This window comes from Corvus hawaiiensis, chromosome 5 (genome assembly GCF_020740725.1).
Source record: "Corvus hawaiiensis isolate bCorHaw1 chromosome 5, bCorHaw1.pri.cur, whole genome shotgun sequence".
Taxonomy (NCBI): Eukaryota; Metazoa; Chordata; class Aves; order Passeriformes; family Corvidae; genus Corvus; species Corvus hawaiiensis.
The window spans coordinates 59,459,341-59,477,783 of record NC_063217.1 but is presented as its reverse complement, the minus strand read 5'-3'; the positions used below and the strand labels follow the sequence as shown (position 1 = coordinate 59,477,783).

The 18,443-nt window shown below is 39.9% G+C and overlaps 2 protein-coding genes across 4 annotated transcripts in view; one reads left to right on the top strand and one right to left on the bottom strand.

Moving 5' to 3' along the window:
• Positions 1–421: 421 nt before the first annotated feature.
• ABCE1 (ATP binding cassette subfamily E member 1) lies at positions 422–18,405 on the bottom strand. Of its 2 annotated transcripts, none has more exons than XM_048304864.1 (18): positions 18,262–18,405; positions 11,134–11,301; positions 10,747–10,832; positions 10,136–10,233; positions 9,640–9,757; positions 7,705–7,842; positions 7,489–7,558; positions 6,330–6,426; positions 5,276–5,365; positions 4,571–4,692; positions 3,686–3,907; positions 3,209–3,268; positions 3,066–3,124; positions 2,782–2,892; positions 2,549–2,691; positions 2,330–2,452; positions 1,202–1,313; positions 422–955 (listed from the first exon to the last, which is right to left on the bottom strand). In XM_048304864.1, exons 2-18 carry the CDS (start codon positions 11,234–11,236, stop codon positions 908–910), a joined length of 1,800 nt encoding a protein of 599 aa, XP_048160821.1. In that variant the 5' UTR covers positions 11,237–11,301; positions 18,262–18,405; the 3' UTR covers positions 422–907. The 2 variants fall into 2 exon arrangements, with proteins under 2 accessions (XP_048160821.1, XP_048160820.1); XM_048304863.1 differs by lacking the exon at positions 18,262–18,405 and adding an exon at positions 17,483–17,576.
• ANAPC10 (anaphase promoting complex subunit 10) overlaps positions 17,271–18,443 on the top strand; it is a 33,959-nt gene continuing 32,786 nt past the window's right edge. Inside the window, exon 1 of one of the 2 annotated variants that reach the window (XM_048304871.1) lies at positions 17,271–17,405. The gene's annotated coding sequence lies outside the window, so the exon portion shown is untranslated. Of the gene's footprint in view, positions 17,406–17,956; positions 18,046–18,443 lie in introns of those variants that run through there. The other variant, XM_048304869.1, reaches the window with a different exon arrangement.

Sequence of the window (18,443 nt, the reverse complement as noted above, 5' to 3'; positions counted from 1 at the left end):
TTAAGTAAGCAAGGAACCTTTAAATTTCCTTTCTGGTTCCCTCAAGGACCTTACTGTATATGGAAGTAAGGTTTTAGCAAGATATTTCTTACTTTCATTTTTGTCTGTAGTAAGGATCAAGGCTTTTACTTTTTCTTAAAGTAATTCCTGCATCTTAGCCTTATAAAAACTTCATGGAAGAGGAAGTTGGAAAGATGGAAAGGATGTTAGTATTTCCTTAAGATTGTTTCACAAATTATTTTCGTCTCACTAGGTCTGAGAAGATGCACAGGGGCAGATGATCAAAAAAAGATGTCGCTACCTTTTACATTCTTTGTGCTGCATCGTCTGTGTGCACTACAGTGTGAGAAAAGGGGTGTGTGACATCATATACACACTTCTGAATTAGTTATTGAAGAAATTCTGCAGTGTCACAGAAGAGTTGTAAGTTAGGTGGATATTTTATTTTTGAAACCCTCATCCAGAGAGATTTAACCTTTTAGAAAGAGGAGTCGGTCCTGTAGCGTGACATTCTTAGTAAACTTCCCTCTTAGACAGAAAACAGCCTCCAAGATTTATTTTAAAATGAGGAAGTTCAGTCAGCACTTGGTACATGAGTAGGATATATTGAATTGAAAACCTCCCTTAAATTTTGAAAAATCAGAAGACCCATTTGCACAATTTCAAGGTGGTCTATTTTGAAATTTTTACACTGAAAATAGGGCTGTGTCACCAAAATATAGAAAGTGGCAGTTTTACTCAGACTAGGATGTTTACTGCTACTGTCTTGGATGTTAAATGCAGCAAGAGATTTTAAGCTCCAAAAGATTAATTTTTCTAAAACCTGATCTGAGCCATCTCATCACAGCTGTTTAGGTTCCAATATGCATGTCTAGATGCCAGTTAAAAAGATGCTGGGATTCAATATTTAGTCATCCAGGAAGAAGTAGTTTCCACTCTTCTTTTGTTCCACATCCTTGGGAAGAGAAAAAAGGTCACAGTTACTTGAAGTAGTCTTTGGCAGACTTGAACATAACTGAAATAAAAGACGCTTATCTAAACTCCTTTCTGCTTCCCTTATTATTACTCTTACTAGTTTCACATGCTGTTTCTCCAGCACAGCAGAACTCCCATGTCAATCTTCATTTTGGTCCTTACTTTAAAACCTGGCTTCATATTAAACAATCACAGCTCCTTTACTGTAAAGGTGCTCCTCTCTTACCTTGATGGAATTGAGTTTGTTTATTCTTGGTCTGTAATTGTTGGGGTCTCTTCTAAAAGTGATTTCAAGCTGAGATAAAAACTTATTCATTCCAGCCAAAAGAGTCTGTGGACTGTTAAAAGAGAAGAATATTTTAGCTACATTTTCAGAAGTATTATACTGTACAATTACAGGCAACTTTGAGTTCCATCCTGAGTTCACTCAGAGCTGGAAATGCAAATGTGAGCTGCATTTGATGTACTGGGCTGTGCTACATTTTTAGTCAAACCTTGTCTGAGAGGCTGCTGAAAGATGAGAGTAGTACCTCAGTGTGGCTTCCAGCCATGACCTTTGCATTATTTTTATTTTGTATCTACATGTGTGTGCCAGCACACTTGCTTATATTCAAAGAAAAAAACCCCAACCCTTGCACCATAAGCGAAATCTGACAAAGATCATAACCTTCTCAGCATCAGGGTATAATTGCTATTTTTGAATTCCAATACGTGTGTTCTTGGAAGGAACACCATCAAAACCAGGAGAGCAGGGGGTTGCAGACACATGGCAGACCAATGTGTTTACTTCATCTGGCTTGTGCCAAGTACTCACTGTTCTAAAACCCTGGTTTCTGATAAGGCTGCTCATCAAAAAGTCTCTGTAATCTACATGAAATTATTTACAAAAGTAGACATATCAAATGGGACAGCTTTGAAAGAGTAAAACAATGTATGCTGCATGTTGCTGTCAAGACTTGCCCTTCACTACATCTGCATACAGGTACCACTAATACACTGCTTTCTTTTAATACATCTGAAAGTTATTTTCAATGAGCACACTTAACAGATGGTACTTTTTTGTTTCCTTACTATTGATGCTACTTACTTGGTCTCTTCTGATTGTAATTTAGCCATTGTGCAGTTGGCTTAAGGCTGGTCTAAGCCAGGAGGTGGTCTAGTTCTTGAGGGTTTGGTTAGGTTCTCCAACCCCACCCCAGCTCTGGTCTAGCCAGCCTGTAAGTGAGAATTAATCCCATTTTCTGTTCCATGATTCAAAACCAAAGTCAGAACCCTCAGGACAGCCTTGGATGCAGCTTAAATTTCCCTAAGCAGGGATGACAATCTTGCTTACTAATCCCAACAACTCTCTTACCTGTTTGCCAGTGTGTTCTTTGAAGGAATGCCATCAAAAACAATCACACGATCAGCAAGATATGTAGCCATGATAAAATCATGTTCTACCACAAAAGCTGTTTTTTTAGCATGGAGAATGAAACTGAAATGAGGGAGAAAAAGAAAAGAAGAGAGAGTAATGTGATCTCATTGTAGTACTATTGCCAATTTCAGTTCCTTCCCCACCATGTGTACTCACCGTTTAATGACTCTGGCAGCCATCAGACGCTGTTCAGAGTCCAAATATGCTGAGGGCTCATCAATCAGATAAACATCTGCAGGTTTACCCAGACAAAGAGCTAATGCCACACGCTGCAACTCACCACCAGACAGTGTCTGAACCTGGTGGTGTGGGAAGAAACAAGGCCATGCTTAGTTCAGGTACAGGTTAAGAGTTAAGACAAGTGGGATGTTGATTCAAGCAATTAATACCTCCTGGTCAATGATGTTTTCTATCTGAAGAGGTTTCATCACGTCAGTTACAAACTGGGGGTGTGTATAGGCATCTCTGATCTTCTCGTGCAGCAGCTGACGGACGCTTCCCTAGCAAAAGGAAAATGTTGCTATTCAGTTTTATGCACCACAAGAAAACAAGCATAAATAGAATAAAAAAATTCTATCTAAAATAGATAATAGATATAAAATAAGAATAAAAAAATTTCTGTCTCTGCGTTTTGTAGCAAACACAATACTTAGTAAATAAGGCTGAAACATACCGTAGATTTAGGGCTGATTTTCTGTGGTTTGTAGCTAACATTTAGGACTGGGACCTCACCTATAAAAAACCAAAATTAATATTGTAAACAAGAGCCTTTCCAGTATCTTTAAAATAGATTTCAGCTAAGGTATTACACATTACCTCCTTCATCAGGTGTAAGTCTTCCTGCAAGCATTCGGATAAATGTTGTTTTGCCAGTTCCTAAGTTAAAATACAAGTTACAGATTAATCACTTTTTAGTAATTTAGACCTCTAACAATTAAGTCACTGATACAACAACAACAAAGACTATTTAATAAAGAATACATTTTAAAATTAGACTGCTTTGAGAACTCCTATATTAACTTCCAGCACTTACTACTTGCTTTTTCAAATGGAAGAGACATCTTAAAATGGTAAGGTTTTAAAATGGGGTAACAGACAAACAATGACATTGTTAACACACGGTAACTTCACCTCTCTAGTCAGGGGACTCATGGTGTGATGTCTTCCCCAGGTAACAAGCAGCTCAATCTGACTCAAACTCAGTAATTCTGAAGCCTGGCTCCCAAAGTGAAGAAGGGCTTTAGGAGCATATTCAAGGTTGGAGAAACAGTTTCCAACATAAATTGCACTCACCATTTTCCCCTAACATCACCATAATTTCAGAATCGGTGAATTCTCCAGCTACTATGGATAGTTCAAATTCTCCCATCTTTTTTTTCATTCCTGGATATTTGTACATACACATCTTTTTAACCTCTTCTTCGTTAGCTGTCTCAGCTACTTTAAATACCAGAGATGCATCTCGAAACCTTAGATTTTCTGTTGGAACATAGCCATCTAGGAAAATGTTTATGCCTATGATAGGAGGAAAAAAGATCATTAAAAAAGGTCTGTAACAAAGTAAAACAAGATGAATTTCAATTCCTGGCTGTAAATTCCATTCAGGTAAGGAGAATTCTGGAATTTAAATGGCACGGTAAAAGAAGCAACAAGACCTCCCCTTTTTAAAGTGTGCACATTATACAAATTGAATAAAGAAAACCCTTACTAAATTACAGAATGGCTGTAGCAGCTCTTCCTGAAAACCCACAGTTAGTGATGTGTGTGGGGCTTAAAGGAACTACTGCTGTTGGGCCCATTCTCTCAAAACGAGTTTTTACTGAGCTCAGTACTACAAGTGGGGTCAATTCAGATGAACAGTATGTACCTCTGCACTGTGCAAACTGCCTCCTGACCTTTCTCTACTAATAAGGTCTTTTGTGTAACTCCACTGTTTACGAAACGCCTACAAGTATCAAAATGATGTCCATAGCAAGAGAAAAAGGGCATTTCATAATTAAGGCTTTTGGGCTGAGTTACAAATTTAGAATCATGTAACACAGAAATTCTGCAGAAAATCAAACAGTAGATTTTCATTGCTGAACTGTAACAGGAAGAGGACAAGTTTATACAACAGACAATTGGCATTTTGCTGTCTTTTTTGGTTATGCTTAAAAGGAGAAATATGGCAAGAATTACCTTCTCTTACGCTGAAAGGCATGGTAACAACACCATAAGCACTTGGCACACCATACAGGCAGCAGATAAAGTCAGAGAGATAATCTAACACACTTAGATCATGCTCTACAACAATAATGTACCTGAAAAAGAGCCAGAGAGATGCTTTTTTACTTCAGTGCAAAACATTTTTCCTTTTTTCTTACTCTAGTCTTGCATAAACAAGAGCTATTAACACGATTTTTAGTTAACATGGTTTCTTCACTTTATACTAAAAAAGGAGAGAGTTCAAATCTCTAACAAGCATTTTTTAAACTGTCCAATAAACTTGCAAATGACAAATTGAAAGCCCATCTTCAGTGTAAACTGGCAGCTTCTTTATGTAAGTGGAAGGATATTGATTGATTTGAGTGAAAAATACTTAGCACATTTTAAGAAAATAAAAATCTTTGTGAGAAAGGGATGAAACAGCAATATTCAGGTGGAAAGTAACCACCAATGTTTTCCCATCCTTATTACAAAATTCTGAATCGAGACAAGAAACTACAAGAAGTAAGTTTCCAAAATGCAAAAGAATAGAATATGACTGGCTTGGAATATTTGAAACATGTTAGTATACCATACTGAGGAGTAAGCACTTCTAAGGAGACGGACTGGATGTCTCTTCCCTCTGTGAACAGGCATGCATTATTACAGTCTAGCAAAACATTTGAAGCTTGTATTTACCTGTCAGGGTTTATCAGGGACCGAATAGTAATGGCAGCCTTCAATCGCTGCTTGACATCCAAGTAGCTGGAAGGTTCATCAAACATGAAGCTAATCCCAAAAGGAGGAGTGAAGTCTTAGTGAATGCAAGCTTTCTACTTATTCAAACATAATATTAACATTTCAACCATTAAATACATGGAAATAAAAAAAATATCATTATTTATACTGAGAAAGGGAGACAAAAAATGAGAATTGTGCACACCTGCCTTCATTCTCTGTAGACTGTCATCTGAAAAGTGAGTTAAGTATTACTTTGTCATGAGCTCTGACAAAGTTACCAAAAGTTAAAAGAAATCAGCAGTTAGGAGTCCCATGCACTCATTCTGAGTTACCTTAATTTAACATGAACTGAAAAGTGCAGAAATACTTTAGAAGAATGGAAGAAGGACATCTTCCAAAAAGAGAAAACTGAACAAGGAAACTCACTTGAAACTCACACCAACCAACCAAAAAACAGCAGCCCAAGCAGAACAAAACCAACCAACTAAAACCTCATCAAAGCAAAAAAACCCAAAACCTCATAACTCTTCTGATTTTGCTTTCCTGGTCCCAAGGAGTCAGGAAACAGCATAGATTAGACACTGATTTCCTGCTTGCAAGACAGGAGAGGAGGGACACAAGTTCCAAGAGGTGGGGAAGCAGCTGTACCTTTCTCATTCAGAGAGGCTGAGACAGGTGTGCTGTCCAACAGGATATATTTAGGTGGGATTAGGGAGAGGTTATGAAGTTGTGATGCTGAAATTTAACACTAGCTTCTGAAATCAGCTATTTCCACTCAGGTAAATAAAAGTATGCAAAATCCAGAGACTATACATAAACTAAATATGGCTTTCAGCTGATGAGTTGGCAAAAGTTTTGGTTTTTTAAAAAATCCTTTTAAAACTTTATTTAATAATTAATAAATACTTTTCAATGTTTCAAACAGAAGTATTATTGTTAAGTGTAAATTCGAGGACCATATTCTGAGACAGATTATTAGAAGCAATGTGTAACAGAAGTAAATTAAACATACATATCAGCCTTCTGAATGCAAACAACTGCACAAGCAAATCTCTGAAGTTCTCCTCCTGAAAGGTCCTCAACATTTCTTTCTTTCAGGTGTGTTAAGTCTGCAAATAAGTGGTTAATTTTAGGTATGTTATAACCAACACAACAATCCATATTTTTATTACCTACAGAAACATGTATAAAGATAGCAAGCATTCTACACAGAGGAAAAGAAAACAAAGGAGAATAAGCATTCAGTTTATACAGTATCAGTATCATACTGCTAATACTATGTCACAGCAAGCTATGGCTTCTCTGCAGCATTAACTGCATGGCTGCTTCTTATCATGCAGAAGGATTACATTTCTATTTCTTTTTCCACCACATATTTGGTAAAGACTATACCAGGTTTGAAAGTGTTTGTTGTCAGACTTGGCTGAAGAGTTCTGGTTTTCAAGAAAATCAAGTCCCTCAAACCTTACAGCAGAAGGGTGAAGCCAGTATTTTCTAGGCAGTTTAATGAACACTGCATTTCAAGAATAGATTGTGTCACTAATAAATTGAGACTCAAAGCCCATGTTCTTGGTGGCACAATGGCAGCCCCACTTTTACCACCCAGTTCTACCAAAGAGAATCCTATTGTGAATTTAGCAACAACTAAATTCAGTAACAACCAAACATAAAACACATACAAAACATCACCAGGGCTGAACTATGCAGATGCTCTTATTAGTTATATTAATCTCAGAAGTCAGTGTTACTCCTACTATAATTAGATGTATATAAGCTTTGGGGGGGAGTGTGGTACACTAGGATAATACTTTCTACATGCAGTGGTTCTCCCAAGGGGGATGCTAAGATTTTGCCACACTTGTGAGCAAGCAAGAGCAGCAGATTTAAAAATAAGCACTTTCTACTATGAAACAGAAACTGCATTACATTCTGTTAACTAGCATGTATCAATTAGTTTGCCTTTGCCACCAGGAAGTATTATTTGTGTTATTTAGCCCTAGGCTTTACACTAAAGCACCTTTACTTTTTCTCTGGGTTTTTTTTTGTATAATTTACGTATATAATTTTTTTTGGTATAATTTACATGTTCTATCACATTCTGGTAACTTGATTGTTTCAGTAAATACAAGCTTCTCAACTGCTTTAAAATTTGACTGTACAAAATTACTTACCAAGCTGCTGACATACAACAGTTTGTGTCTTAGTTTCATCCTTCCTATCCAGAATTGATCCCACTGTTCCCTGCATGATAGATAATAAAGAACAAAACAAACAACATAAAACATTTCAGACAGTTCTGAATTATGCTGCTAAATAAAACCTTTAATCATAAGAGAAGTACTACAGAAGAAGCTCCCAGCTTTCTATTAACTTGTGAAAGGTCTCACCTTTGCAGCTTTAGGGATCTGGTCCACGTACTGAGGTTTAATGATAGCTTTAAGGTCATCTTCCAGGATCTTGGTAAAATAATTTTGTAATTCGGATCCTCGGAAGTAAGTCAAAATTTCTTGCCAGTCAGGTGGATCCTGTGACAAAATTAAAGCCTGGGTTTACTTATACCATTAAAAGCATAATAAGAAACCCTAATTTTAAATTCCAACCAATAAGGGAAAATAGAATATGCTTGTAAGTTAACAAACAAAAAAACCCTCCAAAAACATTGAGATTTTTTCCAGGTATCACTAGCCTTAAAAAAAAAAAAAAATTAAATTTGCACAGTAAAGAATCTACTGAACTGAAACAACTTCATGGGGAAAATGACAGCATGGATTAGAGTACTACACTACAGCTAATCCAAAGGAAAAGGACTGGAACGATAAAAGCACAAACTTGCACAGAAGATGCAATAAAATTTGGTAGTTTTCTCTGCTTCTAGCAAACATTTCCAAGGAAAAAGAATGAGAAGACCAAGGAAAAATGACAAGCTGAAAAAGAAAGGGACTATTCAAAGCACTCACCCATGAAAAGTTCCCCCTTGCACAGTGTACTACTCTGAGGGGTGCTGAGTTAATTACTTTGATGATAAACAGTATGGAATCAGACTGACACAGTCATATTTCCAAACCAAGCAAATACACAGAGGAAATGCTCCATCAGTTTTAGAGCAGAAGCAACATGGAAGATTCAATTCATACCACATGTTTCTGTGGTCATACTGATATAGCTCCTTCACAGCAAAGTCTGATTTTGGAAGCATGGTAATTCAATTAAATACACATTCAGAAAGTCAAAAATTTTGCTATTTCTGCAATACTACCACCTGAAACAAGAAGTCCACAAAATAATATAAACCAAACTTGAAAGAGAATGTATCTGGGAAATGATTATTTCTTTGCAGCTTTAGGTGGCCGCCATGAAATGAATAGTTTATCAAAACATTACTCTTTCAGGTAAAGAAACTGCTGAAGAAAGTTTGAACACACTTGTTCTTACAAGTGCTTATTGAAGGACAAAAGTGTCCATCAGAGTTCCATTGTCCATGTGCAATTTGAAGGTAAGAAACTGATATCTGAAATACTTACAAGACGAGTACTAATAGTAGTTATTTATGCCTTTTCTCTAACAGTATTTACTCTTTGGAGTAGCGCTAGGTAAAGAAGCCCTGGTATTTTGCTCACTGGCTGCAGTTTGACTTGGAGTACATACATAGGAAAATGGATTATGAATTCCCATCCATACCAGCAGTTACAAGTTGTTGTTAAGTCTGGTTCTCAAAAAATCTTATCTCTAAGTAACTAGCAACATGAAGAAACTAAGGATTTTCAGAGCTCAGTATTAAACTGTACACTGGAAAATATCTTCAACCACAGCTTACGTACTAACAACATACTTTATGAGAAATCCTCCTCAAAAGAATCAAAGATAAAAATGCCTAAGAAATTACAAGTGTACATGGCAAGTGCTCATAGACCCTAGAGCTATTCAGATAAAAACAAAGTTAACTTAGAAGAAACTCCAAAACTTGAGCTATGGAAATCCCTCCTGGGAACAGGTAAATTGTGCAGGGAGAAAAACTTGACATTTTTTAAAAGACTGGTATTAAAAAAACTCCAAGCCCTTAAGTGTGACTTCAAGACAGAAACCTACCTCTGATATTTATCTTCTGCGAGTTATAGTTATAATTAGTATCCTGATCTTTCTTGAGAGATACACGCAATTTGCAAGAAAGCCTTTGTTAACAATAACCTTCTACTACTGTTCCTGTGTGGAGTAGGTCACTGGCTGTTAACAGGGAAAGCGCCAAGATCCACACAAATACAAAAATTCAGTCCAAATATATAAACACAGCTATCTAGAATGCCAACTCTGTTGCTGATACATACATCATATTTTCCAAGATTTGGCTTCTGTTTTCCTGCTAAAATTTTCAAGGCAGTTGATTTTCCAATACCATTGGTTCCAACCAATCCCAGCACTTCACCTGGACGAGGGATAGGCAACCTGTACACAACATTGATAAATTTGCGTTATATTAATGTCATCAGACACCAACATTAAGTGGTCAAGTAAATGTTACAAGTCATTTTCAGATTTCTCATTATTACAGCCCACTTTGTTAACTTGCAAATATCTAACTCAAATAGTATCAAATTCCTTACAAATAGAAGATCATAAGAAATATTTAAGGGTAGTCTGTTTTTAAATAGGGGCTCTGTAAAATAATCCCTTACACTTTATTTCATTATAATACCTTTTACTAAGAAAAATGTAATTAACATTCTAAAAGGAAGCTACTGGAAATAAGAAACAAGAACGCTTGGATGTGCACTATGTTGGATTTTTTGTCTCTGTTACATTGATATTTGAAAAATAAAATACCTGTGAAGTTTGAAGGCATTGGCACAGTATCTATGCGTTGTTTCTTTCTCCAGGTTGCTAGGTAAGTTAACAATTGACAAAGCTGCAAAAGGGCATTTCTGGAATTGAAATAAAATAGAGATTTTTAGTGCACACAACAATTTATTATCAAAAGACTATGTTTTATACTGCACCCAGCTGTGCATTTGCATTTTTACATGGACTTGTGCCAAATTTCCTTTACATGATCAACCTGCCAAGGAAGTTCTATACCACATTTTTCAAACTAATAGTCAGCAATTTAGACTGTTGGTCTACAATACGAATAAGGCACACTGCACATATTCTCCACCTCTTTCAAAAAAACATCATTCTGCTGCTGTCTACAGACACAAACAAGAAACCCAAACAAAGCTAAGCAAAAACAAAGCCACAACAAAACCCACACCCTGCAACTCAACCAGTTCAGTCAAGTGACACAGTTCTTAACTTTCTGTGAACAGTAGCAGTTAACTTGGTCTGATCAGTCCAGGAAAGAAAACTGCTTTTTCAAGTTAACAGTATGCATTACTAAATATAATAGCAAAATAAGGAACATTTAGCACTTTAAAAAAAAGCAGTTTAACATTTACCTTGATGCAAATACCACAACCAATACAAAGTGTTTCTGAAATCCATGCTATTTTGCTCTGTGATGTGACTTCTATGCAAAGTTTTCCTGGTGAAAAAAAATAAGATAAGGTCAATAAAGTTTCTGGTGAATCAGAACTCTTGCCTACTAAATTCCACAGAGGAACATGCAACTGATGAATGTTCAGTGCAGCTTTAGATCATCTAAAGGGTTGAAAAGTGTCATTATTACTAAGAATTGTTCCTGCTTTCAGTGATATTTCTAAAGGCTTTATGAAACAAAACCTTGAATGATACACAAAAATCTAGCAATTATAAAAAGCTCATTCCTCCTAGTAGAAATTGAATTGTCTCCAATTGCTTAAATACTTTGTTACATTGTATCTTACCCATTCGAACCACAGGACAACTCTTCTTGCATTCCTGACGACATTTCTTTGGCTTACACTTGTCATGGTTGACTATAGCAATTCTTGTTAATTTGTCTGCCATAATGCACAATTTAGGGTTAAACACATACGCCAATTATGACAAGGAGTAGTGGGAGTCTTCCAGACCTTATGGAAAAAAAAAGGGAAAAAAACCCCATGTTACTGACAGTACAGAGAACAGACATGTCCTAAGTTATTACTAGTGGAGTGCAGAGATGAAAAACACAAAATTAATTGATTTTTTCCTCCTTTAAACAACGTGGCAAACAGAGCAAAGTCAGAGATACAAATAACAAGGATACTGATGCATAGACAACTGCACAAATTTTTAACATCAACTTTCCATCCCATTACTATTCTTCCAGTATAAAAATAAAATTGTGATTATATCTGAAAATGGATTTGTTTCCAAAAAAAGCATATTGTAGTAAGAACATAAGTAAGAATCTATACAGCTGCAAAGTCTAGTTTCACAAGCTGCCTTGTGTAAAGCACCCTTGTTCACACTGTCAAACTGTGACTACAACTATTACTCCGAGAATATAATTAGAATTTACATTTACGAACTGTATGCCAATATTCTGTATTAAAGGTTTAAAACAGTGTAAAATGTAAACTAGTTTTCAAAGTGAAAATTGTAATTGCATATAAAAAGTAAAGCAGGCAACGTGAGCAGACATACACGATGACGTTTGATTCTGTAATCTCGAGTTTCAGTAGTATTTAAATAACTACAGTTACATTCTGCACCTCCTAATATGGTATCAATGCCTGTAATACATTTCAATAAAAAGAAGTAAAATTCTTTATAAAGAACATCGAAAGGGTCTGCAAAAGGATGTGGCCAAGCCGGATGCATAGGCAGAGGATCAGTAAGGCCAAACGCTGGGTCCTGCCCTTGGGTCACAACAACCCCAGGCAGTGCTACAGGCTGGGGCAGCCTGGTGGAAAAGGACCTGGAGGTGCTGGTCAACAGTGACTGCACATGAGCCAGCTGTGCCCAGGGGGCCAAGAAGGCCAATGGCACCTGGCCTGCATCAGCAATAGTGTGGGCAGCGGGACCAGGGCAGTGACTGTGCCCCTGTACTGGGCACTGGTGAGGCTGCACCTCGAGCGCTGTGTCCCGTTCTGGGCCCCTCAGTGCAAGAAAGACACTGAGGTGCTGGAGGGAGTCCAGAGAAGGGCAATGGAGCTGGGGAAGGGGCTGGAGCACAGGTCTGAGGAACGGCTGAGGGAGCTGGGGGTGTTTAGAAAGGGAGGCTCAGGAGAGCCCTTATCACTGGCTACAACTGCCTGAAAGGAGGGTGTACCAAGGTGGGGGATTGGACTCTGCTCCAAAATAACAAGAGACAACAAGAGACAGGACAAGAGGAAACAGCCTCAGATTTAACCAGGGGAGATTTAGATAGGATATTAGGAAAAATATCTTCGCTGAAAGGTGGACAAGCACTACAGCAGGCAGCTCAGGGAAGTGGTGGTGTCACCATCCCTGGAGGCATTTAAAAGACATGTAGATGTGGCACTCGGGGACACAGGTTAGGGGGCAGTGCTGTGTTAATGGTGGGACTCAACTACCTTGGAGATCTTTTCCAACCTAAAAAATTCTATAATTCTGTGGAGTACAAGATGATTAAATATTCCTGAAATAACAAATAAATGCATGCAAAGATGTGAAATTACAACTTGTATCCTACAACCCTCTCTTTCCTTGCTTAGCTTTTTTAATGTACATTGACAAGCACGGGATAGTACTGGGACTTTGTACAGCTGCAGCAAATGAAGGGAAGGGCAGAGAATTTTACGTTTAAGTCTTGACAGGTAAAAAAGGTGCAATGTGTTTTAAAGTGCATTCATATTTCCATTACTATATTCACTCACAGTACTGAAAATAACAGTAATAATAACTTTTGTGTTCCTATGAACAAGGCACGCCTAAGGACAACTCCCTTCAGCTCCAGAACAACAAAGACAACTGAATTATGAGGGTCTTGGAAGATTTTAAGATATTACAGATGACATACAGGGTTTTTTTGGTCAAAAAATGCCATAAAGTACAAAGCATTTCCATCTCACCACCACTAAATAAAGGGATGACAGCCCTACAGATGGTGCATGTTCAAAACCATTTCAATGCAGTATCAGTAGTTCAGTGATATAATTGGGAAAAAGTCTTGAAATACTTCAGGTTTCCATACAATCCAAAGGTGCAGTTGCATCCAAAGGACTCCAACATTTCTAATTAAAGAAAGTATTTTCTGTTGGATGTCCAGTTCACCTTTGCTTCACCAAACCAAAGTATCCTGCAGTGGTTTACAGACTGTATTTATTTCATAAGGCTACTGGATGAAGAAAGGTTGTGACTGGCAAACTCCTGAAGGAAGCAAGAACCAAATAGGTGTATGGCACATTTATCATGTTAAACTCTACTCTTCCATAAGCTTCAGTTGGAAGGAATCCTCCAGATATTACTGCAATATGAATGAAAAGAAGATGGACATCTAACACTCAGCAAAGGTCAGAAAAGCAGATGTTACTGTATCCTTAAATCCATTACTACCATAGTTACGAATAATTTAAGTGGTTCCTTTTAAAAGTGGTAGTCTTATTCCTTTATTAAATTTCCAAAGTATTTTAAAACTAATGTCAAAAATATTCTTTATCAGCTATAAATGAATGTAACTACTAGTCACGCTGCCAACCTTACTGCGTTAGTTTCTACTTGTATTTCATTTTCTTACTTTACTATTTTAAATTTCCTAAGGCAGAAAGTCCTATTAACACAGCTGATGTTTTCAAACAAACAACTGAATATTAAAAAAAAAAAATTAAAATTTATTTAACAGTTCTGTATTGTCAGACCAGACTGACAAAGTAGGGCTGAACATTGAAATGACATCCGCAGGCCAGGCCAACAGGCACGGAATAATGAGTCTGCAGTTCTCACTTTAATACATGAGAAAACAAGAAACTGAAAGCCTTACTTTTAAGGACTATAAAGCTGTCTGAGTCAGGGTAATTTTCTTGGGGACAGATACTGGTTATTGTCATTATTTCAAATAAAGATACATTCTCTGGGAAGACATCCCAATGCTTTTCATTAAAATCCTGCAGTTTACAGTGCAAAGAGTATTTGGGGGTGAATCACTCCCTCTCTGTTTTCCCAGGGGAAGTGCCTAACCTGGGTCAGCCCTTTCTCCAAGGCCTGAGCAGACAGACAGACCACTGGCTCTAAGCAGCAGTGAACCAGTTCCGTGGGTTCCACAGGCGAGCTCCAGAAGACAAACCTGCTGTGGCTCAGCAGGCTGCCCTCCCCAGCCCCCCAAACCCTGCTCGAGGTTCCTGCTGAGCAGTGCCGAGAGCAGCCCAGACATCTCCCCTCAGCCACGCCCCCTTCCAGCTCGGGTTTAGCCTGAAGCTGCAAAGCAGAGGAGTGGGACGGGGCTGCTCTCAAACACCAAGGCAAGTATGGCTTAAAACAAGCAATTCTTGCCAACTTTCTCAGCAAGCTTTGCACAGTCTTGGCAGGTTAATCAGACTGAAGTTTACACTCACTGCTGAAATCAGACTGTGGTTGGTAAGCAATCAAACAGCCCAAGTTTAGGATTTTTTTCTAATTCTAACTTACATGGGAAAATGCCCATCTGTGCTGAATAGTTTTGAAGGGGTCACAGACTTAAGTATGTACACTAAGCATTTATTAGAGTACTTGGTGGGGGGGAATAGAAGCAATGAAGCAGCATGGAGACACACACTCCTCCCACTTTGCTCCCATCTACCTAACGGAAGCGTCAGTTTATCCAAAACTCTCTGGTGGTCTTAACCATTTTCAGAAAAAAAAATATTTGTGACTCCTGTAACTTCTGCAATATTTTCAGGACTGTGCTGATGTCTACAATGACAACTGTCCACGACAGAAAGTAATAATTTCTACTTAGAACTCAGAAACAAATAAACAAACTGTCCAAAACCAGACTGAACTCAAGTTACATATTCACGTCCAGTTAGCTGAGTGGCATTTAAATTATAGGATGGTCTGATTCCAAAGAGCAGAAGTAGAACTCTCAGGACACTGAACACAGATTAGCAATGTTACAGAATAGCACACCTGCAACTGTGCAGTGCAGTCAGCAGTTTAGGGGCAGGAGAAACTGGTACTCAGAAGCATTTGACTTCATGACTGCACTCCTCCTTTCCATTTCAAGAAGAACAGAATAAACAACAGAGTATGAAAATATTAATTTACTACTAACTACTAGACTAAAGAGTTGCTTTGAATTAGTGAATGATGATGGAGTAGCAGCAGAAAATCTTCCCAGAAAGGACTGACAACACAGGTGAAACAATGAGAGAATGACTAAAACTTCTGGCTAGAGAAAAAAAGATGGTCTAAAAACCTTGGCAGTATCACCTGTTGAAGCCAAAAGCTGTATATTATGTTCAATTATGTAATTTAATACAAAAAAATCAAACATGTCTAAAAATAAGACACAAAACATGTTATCACAAGCATTCTGAGTCAGCATTCTTAGGCTGTCTGACACAGCTGCTGCACATCCTGACACACCAGATTACAAAAAAAAAAAGCAGCACATGTGCAGATCTTGCTATCTGTCACAGAAGGCAACAGCCATGTACGATCTGTAGAACAAGTGCAATGTGCTTGCATAATAATATTTATTTCTTTCACAGGAATTAGAGCTAAATTAGAATCCACTAAGTCAAGGCAATTATGAGTGAGAAGGATTTGAAATTGCACTGAATTATTCAGACTTAAAACAAAGAAAAATTAAAACATTAAAAGTAAACGAAGCCTGAAACAGAACCAGAGACTATTCAATTAAAGATGTGAAGGCAAGGTCTGGGTTCAGAATTGTGTCATACTTTAGTTGCTTTGCACAAAAACAGTGAACATTTTATAAAATTACACTGCATCAGACCTCAGAGAGAAATGCTGTGGAAAGAAGAGAGGATGAGCAGCATTTCCAGCTGCCATTGAAAACAAGCTCAAGAATTGCCTATTAATTCCATTGCTGATGTACTGACTACATACAGTCCATCATAACAAGAACAAGAAAGTTAAGAACTAGAACACCCAAAGAAAATTTAAATGAAAAATAAAACAGATTTTCAAACTGCATATGGGAGATCACTACATCTATAAGATTCAAAGCAGAAACAATAGTAAATGATACAAGAACAAACAAAATCTGCCAAGAATTAAGAACTAGTGTATGCTTAAGGTTTTGACATTAGTTTTAGAAACTGCGGCAATGTAAAAAAAGTTTAGACATGCCTAAATTTCCCTACTGTATTAAATCATTATGTTACTCATAAGACACAACATGAATAAGAAAATAGGATGCTAACATGAAAGCATATGGTCAAATATACTGACGCTGCACAACGAGTGGGTGTGTTTAGCTTGTGCTGAGCAGTATTAATTATCACTCAATCTTTAACATTTCCCCTTAACGTGAAGTGAAACGTGTGAGAATGAAACCATAAATTAGCACTCTAATGAAACTAATGAAAGAATTTCACGACCACTGGTTTAGGACTGCAGTTTAGGGAAGGAACCACAACAGGGAAACTTAAATTAGGGCGTGAAAACTGTCACAGGAACGTGCAGGTGAAACATCCATGTGCATTCCAGGGAGGAAACACCACCATGGTCCTTGAGAAAAGCCCTGCCGACTTCTTCTTTTGTTTTTACACATACCGCGTAGGAAATGGCCTTACCCTACTATCTTATCGCACCTGCAAGAAGGCTTGATCTCCTCACCGCCCCACAAGCACCCACGTGGATATCAGGTTCTCCCAAAAGAAGGCAAAATACGGCTTTCCCCCCCACCCGAGGAGGAAGTTCCCCCTTTCCACAGGAGCAAAATGCCGGCGTTCCCTTTCCCAGAGGCAGGCCGCCACCACCGCAAGCAGGCGAGGATCCCGCGCTGTATCCACAGGGAAGCCATTCCTGCGGCCGGGAGCAGCAGCAGGGACGGCGCTCTCTGACCCCGGCTGGCACAAAACCCGAGGCGTCTGGGACGACGTACCGCGTGTGCAGGCAGTGCCGGCCCGGGCCGTGCCCACGCCGGCAGCGAGCCCCGATTCCCGGGAGCGTCCGGCCCTAAGGCCCGGGCGGGGCGCGGTCGAGCCGACCCTTCTCCCACGGTGGATCGGGCGAGGCCACCACCCAGGCCAAGCCCAGCGGCGGCGGCCAGGCCAGCAGCACGGTATGAGGAGAGGGGCCCCTGCCCTACCGCCTCCATTCCCGTGCGGGAAGGTCGGAATTCCCCCCGGCGTTACTTACCGGGAGCTGTGAGGGGGCAGAGGCGGGGCGGGGGGAGGAGGGCTGGGAGCGCGCGCGGCGCCGTCGGGCCGCGGCGGGGGAACGGCGTCCGGTGCTCCCGCACGCGGGCCCGCGCGCGCAACGTGCTCGCGCCGCCGCCGCCGCCACCCGGCCAAGATGGCCGTCGGGCCTGGGAGGCGGGGTCTGGGCGCGCGCCACGGAGGGGAGGGGAGGGGAGGGGAGGAAAGGAAGGGCGGCCCTCGCCATGGAGACCTCGAGGGCGGCCGTGCGGAGGGAGCTGCGCGGGAGGCACCAGCCGTCCCGGTTCCCCAAGCCTGCCCTGCGAGGGTCGGCCCCGCTCCGAGGGGAGCCCCCGGTTCGGCACGGCGCGTTCTCAGGACAGAAAGGTCTTGCTGGCTTCTATCTCCACTGGGTAGATGATCACGGGCGGCGGCAGCAGCAGTTAGAACGGCTGCTTCTTTCCTCAAGGATAGGTGTTGCCATTCCCTTTCACGACCGCAGATTCGGCATTAGGAACCGAGCTCCAAAATCGGATCCGCCCGGGGATTGATACAACGCGAAAGGTACCAAGATAGAATGGTCTTGCTGGCCTTTACCTGCCCTGGGCAGCTGTCATCTGCACTTGGAATACTGGGGCTTTCACTCCCATCGGGAAGAACTGTCACTCTCTTTCAGGAGCCCATCACCTCAATAAGGGTACCACTCCCAGTAATAATTATGTCTAAGGATTTGCTCCCTCACAAGGGGTGCCACGACACCAAGGTCTTGCTGACCTTTACCTGACCTGAGCAGCGTGTCATCTGCATCTGAAACTCTAGGACTACGCGCTTTCCTTCCCGTGGGGAAGCACTTCCAAGAGACCACCTCGGGAACTCGGGTTCCGTAGCCAACACCGAACACATCCCAGGATCAGTCCCACGCCGGAGGAGCCGGGCCGCGGCGCTCCCTCCGGTCCCACCCT